General features: G+C 46.4%; 1 protein-coding gene across 1 annotated transcript; it reads right to left on the bottom strand.

The window, feature by feature from the left end:
• Positions 1 to 1829: 1829 nt before the first annotated feature.
• On the bottom strand, positions 1830 to 7039 carry LOC100275790 (uncharacterized). Its single transcript, NM_001371516.1, has 2 exons — positions 6160 to 7039; positions 1830 to 2770 (listed from the first exon to the last, which is right to left on the bottom strand). Exons 1-2 carry the CDS (start codon positions 6856 to 6858, stop codon positions 2120 to 2122), a joined length of 1350 nt encoding a protein of 449 aa, NP_001358445.1. The 5' UTR covers positions 6859 to 7039; the 3' UTR covers positions 1830 to 2119.
• Between the last annotated feature and the right edge of the window lie 1677 nt (positions 7040 to 8716).

The following is an 8716-nucleotide window of genomic DNA, read 5'->3' as shown; positions in this document are numbered from 1 at the left end:
CGTTATATCATACATTATTTACGCTCAAACTTGAGCCTTTTTATGCTCAAATCTGGGTTGCGCCCACACAGTAGCCCGCATGTAATTTTTTTCGAATGCACAACAATTTTTGAATCTGCCATAATTTTTAGATATGAAACCACACCTGCCATAAAAATCGAAAACCACATTCACATCTGGTGGGTGACGACTATATCTTCCATAAAAATAGGACCCCACATGCGAGGTGACGGAAGACAAGATTTTATGCTACGTCTGCCACTATTTTGCGCTCAAACGTGAAGATTTTTACGCTCAAATCTGGCATCATGTCCATAACTGCCATAAAAACAAATCCCTAAAATCAAGCGCCCTAAAATCACGTGGTGGGGGGCGCACCGACGTGGGTCGTGCGGGAGGGAGCCGACTAGGGCTTCCTATCCTATAACTATTTGAAGCCTTGGGCTCCAAATAACCACACCCTAAACCCTAAACCCTATATATATATATGGAGGTCTAGACCGATTCTTAGGTGTCTCCCAATAAACTTCGTGTGTTCTGATCTAATAGCGGACAGTTTGGACTAGCTCGTGGGCCGTCCGGGCCATAGGACCAGACTGTCCAACCTTCCTAGGTGCCGCATTTGGTGCTCAACACATGCCCTCTTCCTTTTGGGGAAGATAAGCGAACAAAAAACACATGTTATAGGTTGTTATCAACTCAATGTGAGAACATCGATTTTCAAAGCATCTTGTCAAATACTAGGATGATATAGTTTCAGAAAACGATCATTCAATGCCTTAGGTAACTCATCGCCCTACAAAGTCTACAGCATGTGTGCATTACCAAAGATTACATGTGTCACTCTATAAGGCCTTTCGCAGCTTGGTGACCATTTGCCAAACTTCCGGTCCTTGCTCCTAAGTGGCAGGACTGTCTTCCAAACTAGATTTCCAACTTGAAATGATTTAGCCATCACCTTCTTATTTTAGGCCTGACAACCATGATCTTGTCATTCTCGATCTCTTTTAGAGCCATCAGTCTCTTGTCAGTCACCTCATCAATATTATCCATCATCAGATCATGATAATCACCAACAACTAGATCATTTTGCTTGGCGAACCTGATCGTATTTAGGCTTACCTCCACAGGCAAAATAGCTTCATGCCCATAAACAAGCTCAAAAGGAGATATTTTAGTAGCATGGTGTTTAGATATTCTATGAGACCACAAAGCCTCAGACAAAACCTTGTGCCAATTCCTAGGATGATCAGATGTCTTCTTTTTAATAAGGCTAATCAGTGTCCTATTACTTGACTCAACCTGACCATTGGCGTGAGTATAGTATGGAGACGAATTGAGCAACTTAACCTTACATGATTCAGCAAACTCACGTACCTCCTAAGAGCACCTAGAGGGGGTGAATAGGTGATCCTGCAAAATGAGCTCTAAACACACAGACTTGGTTTATTATATGTGTTATGAAAACTACAACCAAGTTACGATGATAAGAGAAAAGAAGAGAGAACTCTTCACTTGATTGCTCCTTTAACATGAGTATTAAACTTAGGAGCAATAATGGACGTGGGACATGCGTGGGGATTAAGGTTACGAAAGTGGGTGTGAGGATACACGATGGACGGTGGGGGCTAGTCGTCTGGATGGCCTGCTGGCCTTAATAAAAAATGGGCCTCGTGCCTGGTCGGGCCCAAACACATGGGCTTGTGTGGCTGTCCAAGCCCCATGCTTAGACCGGGCCAAAAACGTGCCAGGCCACGTGCCAAATGGGGTGGCCCGTACTATTTGGACATCTATAGCCCTTAGTAAAAAATTCAACCTCCATTGCTTTCAGCAGTGAATCCAGCTAGTTAATTTTTGTCCAAAAGAAATCATATTAAAGACAATGGTGAGCTTTTGATCGTTTCCCCTTTCTGGTGCTCTGTACACTTTTCTTTACAAAATGAGAATTCAAAAAGAATTTGCACACGAAGCTACTGAGCTAGTAAAGAGTAACATTAAATTATGACTGCACATGAATGAATGAATCAATGGATTTGAGGTCCTTCACAAAGACAATCAGTCAATCACGTTAGACGCTGATCCTTAAAATTTGTACCCCGTCGTCTATGCATGATGGTTTTTAACCAAACCCCATCACCTTGGGCGCGAACCTCAAGAACCTGGTGAGCGAGTTCGGCAGGAACTTCCTGGCGAAAAGGAAGCAGACTGTGGTGGTCCTGCCGTTATACGTGCACGTGCTGCCTTCCCTGAGCCACCGGAGGAAGTCGACGGTGACCTCCATCCTCGTGAACCGCGCGGGGTGACAGCCGCCGTGGGACCAGTCGACCCACGTGAGGCTCCGGTTGGCCCCCGCCGACGGGCGCCGGACGATGTTGAGGAGCGTGGGCAGGTAGTGCTCGTCGGCGTAGCAGTGGCGACGGCGGCAGAAGCGGCGGAAGAGCGGGAAGTAGACGCGGTCGGCGACCACGTCTGTGGCCAGGGCCCGGTCCAGGTCGAACCACTGGGAGCCCTTGCGCCACTGCCCCGCGGCCACGACGGGGCTCATGCGGCGGTTGTAGCGGCCGCGGCCCGTCGCGCCTGGCTGGTCGTAGGACTCGAGGTACAGCCTGGTGGAGTTGACGAGGTAGGAGTGCACCGTGGGGAGATCGAACAGCGGGACGTGCGACTCCGACAGGAGGACGAAGCGCGCGTTGCAGTGGTCGTCCAGCAGCGCGTGCGCCAGAAGCCGGCGCTCCGCCTCCACCATGCTGATCTCGCCCCATTTCACCTCCTGCAGTAGTTAATGGTAAGTATTACATAAAGCTATATTGGTAGATACCATTTTAATAGAGAGTACCCCTAGACTCAACAAGCGGTGGTTTAATTAGAAATCGCAACGTGGTATCCGAAACACAATTTTCACAACGAGAATGTGTAAAAGAATGTAGAAGAAAAGAAAAGGAGATATTGGCGGCTCGGAGAAGCATGCATGCTAAGAAAAATGTGCACAATTTCTTATTATCAAGACGGTTTTTTTTATCATATTAATAAATTCAGGTTTAGAAAATAGAAACAACCTAGTTTTTAAGAATTCAGTTTGTATCTCTAATTTTTTTCTTCTAGAAACAGGTTTATAAAAAAGTTGATTAATAGTGTTTGAAACCATCTCAATTTTCATAAACTAGTTTTAGCTAGAGTAGACTACCTTCTTATTTTTTTCAAGAAACTGTTATTCTAGTTTCTATAAACTAGAGTATAAACTGGTATGTTTGGAAACACTTCAATTTTTATAAGCCAGTTTTAAAAAAATCGAGGGTTTTCAAAAATGCCCACGCTACCATCGTCATTAATGATGAATGCTGGAGATACTTTCCAACCAGCGTGACATATGTGATGTATTGACATTGACAGTTTATTCACGTGCGACGAATCCATAATTTTTTAGCTAAAGGCTCGCAACTTACGACTCACGTAAAATTAGATCCTCTCCACACAAAGATATCAGGCCACGCGCAGCAACGAACCTTAAAAGAAACTCTACGTCGTCGATCGAGTCACATAATTTGCTAGCTAAAGGATCGCAACTTACTCTAAAGTTTAGCGCCAGCAGAGAAACGTTATTTACATCGTTTCCGTTCGTGCTACTCGATAGCCCTGAAGTGGGGCTGGAGGCAGAGCGGGAGACAGATGCCACGGGAGGTTGAGACGAGAGAGCTGAAAATAAATAATAGAATATAGGGTATGAGGTAGTTAGTATAGGATAGAGATTTAAGATGAATATAACTGCGGAAGTTTATAGAATATAGTAGAGAATCTCACTAACTACAATAGGATATTCTTTTTAGAGTAAAATTTTAAGGTTGCATGAGTATGGATAACCTCAATGCTAGACCACAACACGATCCAGTTGACAACAATAAACCTTTCCTTTCCAGATATTCACAGGATATTACTAGTAAAAGTGAATTTAAATGTATTAGAGCTAATAGTTTAGCTATTATTAGTTATTTTTAACAAATTAATTAATAGTTAGCTAGATATTTGTTAGCTAGCTAGCTCTACTAGCAAGTTTTTAGTCAACTAACTATTAACTCTAGTGCATTCAAATACGGTCAAAGAAATAAAAACGCACATGCATGACACATCCTACTCGATCATCATGCATGCCACAATATGCTGGACAAAAATCAAATCATCCATGGCGGTCCGTATTATGATAGCCAGCAGCGGCAAATTGCGGGAAGACATCCATTAAAATTGGCATGAGTACGCCGGGCTCGGGGCTGGCTGCCCGTGCTAGCCCGTAATTATTAATAATACTGAATTGTCAACCGTCGTCACAGATATATATATATGTCACCATGCATATATATTCGCTTTCAGATTAAATATAGATGTTTGACTGTGACTGCTGCAATTTACAGAGTAAAAACTAAGACTGGTATTTAGAAACGAAGGAGAGCGAGCAATTACGAAGAGGAGGCTTGTAGATGGCATTTTGTACGTACGCTAGCCATTATTTCGATCACCTTGCGTGGTTGGCAAATACAATACTGAACCCTCCCGCACGCAGTGGTTTCAAGCTATCGCATCCACATGAGGAGGCACGCACAGGCCGCGTCACGAGCAAAGGTGACTCTTAGCGAACGAAGCTTCGAGTTTTGTTTGCTTCAGAGTTCAGACGACAGAATTGAGGGCCCAGGCATACAAGGAAATTAAGCTAGAAGATTGATGATATATCGAAAACGATGCCTTCGTTTCGTTGTTCGCCGTCTGAGAGTAGGCTGCTTCGAGCTCATCGCGCGCCCCTTTGGAACCCCCATGCTTTTGCGTGTGGAAACAAAAATTCCTCCTCGCTCTCGAGGAGCGAGCTATTTGGCAATTGACAGGGCAGGAGGGCGGCCCTATGCGGCGGCTATGCCTTCGACGTCATGTGTCAATTTTCTAAAATCATGGCGTACACCCAATAATCCAGTCAGGATACTACTTTCCGTATGGATCTGGAATTCCGGATTGCTCCGTTAAGAGATGTGGGTCTAGCGAGCCGAATCCCATCGCTTTTAAGCATTCATCATTTGCAAAAATAAATACAGAGTAAACTACACTAGCGGTACACGAACTTTGACACGCTGTGTCACTTATCCTCGTACTCAGAAAACTGGCAGATAGGTTCTCGAACTTTGTCAGCCCATCTAAAACAGTGTTTGTAAAACCGGATGACGACATATGGCATGCCACGTTGGAGACACCTGGGGTCCCCAACATGACATGTTGTGTCACTTAGGTCTCCAAACTTGAATGTTATAATATCACTTGACTCCCTGAACATTCATTGGTTTGCTCTAATGTAGCACGACATGTAACATATAAACCGGATGTTGACGTGTCGTTGCACATTAGAGCAAGCCAATTAAAGTTCGGGAACTCAAGTGACATAGCATTTAAGTTCGGAGACCCAAGTGACACAATATATCATGTTGGGGACCATAAGTGGCTCCGTTGTGGTATGTCACGTCGGCATCCGGTTTTACAAACCCGGCTTTAGGCCCTGTTTGGGAACAAAGTTTTTGAAAACCACAGTTTTTGAAATACTATACTATACTTTAGTTATGACAATACCGTAGTTTATAATACCGCAGTTTTAAAAACTGAGGTCCAGAGCTAAGTTTAGAATGCCTTAAAACAACTATAGTATTTGCAATACTTCAGTTTTGAAAACAGAGATTTTACCCAGCTTGCCAAACACCATTATGTATATAATACTGCAGTATTTGAGAATACTGCAGTATTCTTCCAAAACTGCAGAAAAACTTTGTTCCCAAACACCCCCTTAGTTGTTTTTGTATGTACTGACAAAGTTTGGCAAAGTTTTGCCTGATTTTTTTGAGTTTGGATGTAAATGACACGTCGTGCCAAGATCGTATACTGTACTTATAAATAATTAAATCATACTATATACTTATATATACGCATGCACAGTAGGAGTGATGTACGTGTAAAGAGTTATGAATGATTTGCATGAGACGATGAATCGATGGTAATTCCAAATTAATTAATACTAGAAATTCATATATGCTAGTAGTATACCCAAAGAAAAGAGCAGTGAATATGTTGAATTGGAGTGGTAGGCAGCACAGCAAAGCACGAATTATAGTAGCAGCAATAATATCGCGCACGCACCTTGCTGGGGATCCTCCGGCGGTAGAAGGCGGAGGTCTCGGGCGGGTCGGAGCCGTTGAACGCCGGGTCGGAGTGCACGTAGACGTTGTAGAGGCCGCGGTGGCCGCGGAAGAACTCGTCCCACAGCGGCGCCATGGGCAGGTCCCAGCGCGCGAGGAACAGGAACGCCACCCTGGGGACCCTGCAGCCGGCAGGCACCTCCCGCGGCGCCGACGCCTCCGCCCGGGCCATGAGCTCCTCGTCGTCGCCGTCGCTGTCGCTGACGATGCTACCACCATTGACACGGGAGGTGGCACTAGGCGCTGCTGGTCCCTCGGCGCCAACAACAGACGGCGGCGGGGCTGCAGCGCTAGTGATGCCCGTGCCAGCCGGCGGCTCCGGTCGGGACCGGCGGACCGTTGCCCGTGCCGCGCCTGCTTGTTTGGGCGGCGGGCGGCGGTCCTGAGCGGCGTTCCTGGTGGCGGACGGCGGTAAGACGAGGCCCAGCGCTCCTCCTCCTCCCCGTAGCGCGGCGGCGGCGGCGGACGACGTCGCGTAGGAGGGGGAGTTCACGAGGGACGCGGTGGCCACGACGCCGAGCGCGAAGCCGAGGGCGGCGCAGAGCAGGAGCTTGGTCCTTACGGGCCAAGGCGGGGCAGCCGCCGTGGGCAGCATATGCAGCAGCTGCTGCTGCTTATGATTCTTGGTCGTAGTAGTCATGCTGCTGGGGGCTGGGCAACTGCCAACTGGGGAGCCGCCGCCGCGCCCGCACGGCACTGGATTTGAGAGGCGGAGGGAACGGCAGGCAGCCGGTGAGGGTGGCAACTGGGGGATCGGCGATCACGGGATGGCTCGCTCAGCTCAATGGACGGACGACAAGTGCGCAGACAGCACACAGGAGGATGATCCAGCAGTACGCGCGCACGTAACGCAATATACTTCAATCGAATCTTCCGGGGCAGGGCGGCAGAGAGGCACCTCGCCTCGTCTGACGTCATGTGTGAAAGAAGCTTCCGGGGCCGGTGGGGTCCGCGACGATTTAATTTAGTCAAATGGCACGGCAGTCCGTTTGGATTCATCGCTCCTCGACTCGTCTCGTCGTCCGGTGGTCGCGGTCGCCGAAGCCGGCTCTTCCAGGACTGGACTACTAGGGACGGGGACTGGCCACCCGACGTCGCGTTTTTCCATGCCGGCAGCTCTTGGTCAAAACATCCGTGCGCCCTCCCTCCCTCCTGCTCCTGTCACACACACATTCAGAGCGAGGATAGATACCAAAGCTTGCCTTTGTGCTAATCCAAGTATCTTGCGGGGCCCCGTCCCCGTGCGAGAAAAGCCAGGGAGAAACTACCTGAGGCGCCGGGCAACGGCAAGTAATATTCCACGACCACGCTACACGAAACGATCTGCTTCATTGTTGACGGTGACTAATGAGCCAGGCAAACGACAGGCGCGCGTGCCACTGCCACCCGGCCCTCTTGATTTGAGCGGGAGCCTAGCCGTCTGGGGAAGGTTTTGTTATTAAGCTTTCGGCCACAGCAGCTAGCGTCATTCTTCAGTCATATCCTAAAGACAATACAGTTTCTAAAGTCAAGTATGTAGCCAGTTTTGACTAATAATATGCTAGTACCCTGGCAGAAGAATCATCTTCTTCGTACAGGAACGAACGATTCCGCGGCACAACCAACAACAAAAGCCCGATTAAGAAACAATAGAACCAATAATAGATGCCAATCAGCAGGGTTAATAAAAAGGGAGAAGAAGCAACTTTCTGAGTTCATTGATGAACTCGATAAAAGGCGGCTTATCGTCTAACGAGTTAAACACTAAAGCTTTTGCTAATAATGAAAGGCTAACTCGTATTATGAGAGAGGAAGAAGTTCGACTCTTCTAGAGTGCTATGGTTAAACATCTCCTCGAGGGGGATGATAATACAAAATATTTTCATGATCTAGTGGCTAATGGCAAACACCGGAGACAACGGATTTATTCATTAGAGGATGATGCCGGTTCTTGTTTATCAGACGAGGAAGAGCTTAAACAGCGTATTACAAGTTATTACAAAAACCTCTTTGGTAAATCAGACACAACATTGATCGAACTTGACGAATCTAATACTCATGATATTCCCCCCAAGTTTCGGACTCTGAGAATGAAATACTAACTGCTAATTTTACTATAGAAGAAGTTAAAAAGGCAGTATTTAATATGGAACATAATAAAGCTCCTGGACCAGATGGTTTTCCAGCTGAGTTTTATCAAGTGTTTTGGGAAATTATTAAGTTTGATCTATCAGCATTGTTTGTGGACTTTCATAAAAAATTCCCTACCGGCTTACAGAGACAACACAAATAAAATCTATGGCTACAGACCTATTTGCTTACTTAATGTATCGTTCAAAATCATTACTAAATTTCCTAGAAATAGAATAGGTCTAGTAGCAGACAAAATTATCAGTCCCTCGCAGACAACTTTTATGCCTGGTCGTAATATCCTAGAAGGGGTTATTATCCTCCACGAATCCATTCACGAGTTACAGATGGAGTTATCATTAAATTTGACTTTGAGAAGGCTTATGATA

This window comes from Zea mays, chromosome 4 (genome assembly GCF_902167145.1).
Source record: "Zea mays cultivar B73 chromosome 4, Zm-B73-REFERENCE-NAM-5.0, whole genome shotgun sequence".
In the NCBI taxonomy this organism is placed as follows: domain Eukaryota; kingdom Viridiplantae; phylum Streptophyta; class Magnoliopsida; order Poales; family Poaceae; genus Zea; species Zea mays.
The sequence above is the reverse complement of the archived record's forward strand: the minus strand, read 5'-3'. Positions and strand labels throughout refer to the sequence as shown.

Coding starts and splice junctions, on each gene's coding strand:
- LOC100275790 (NM_001371516.1), bottom strand. CDS start 6,858: ATGACTACTACGACCAAGAATCATAAGCAGCAGCAGCTGCTGCATATG. Junction 2,771..6,159: donor GCCGGAGGATCCCCAGCAAG/GTGCGTGCGCGA, acceptor TAACTACTGCAG/GAGGTGAAATGGGGCGAGAT.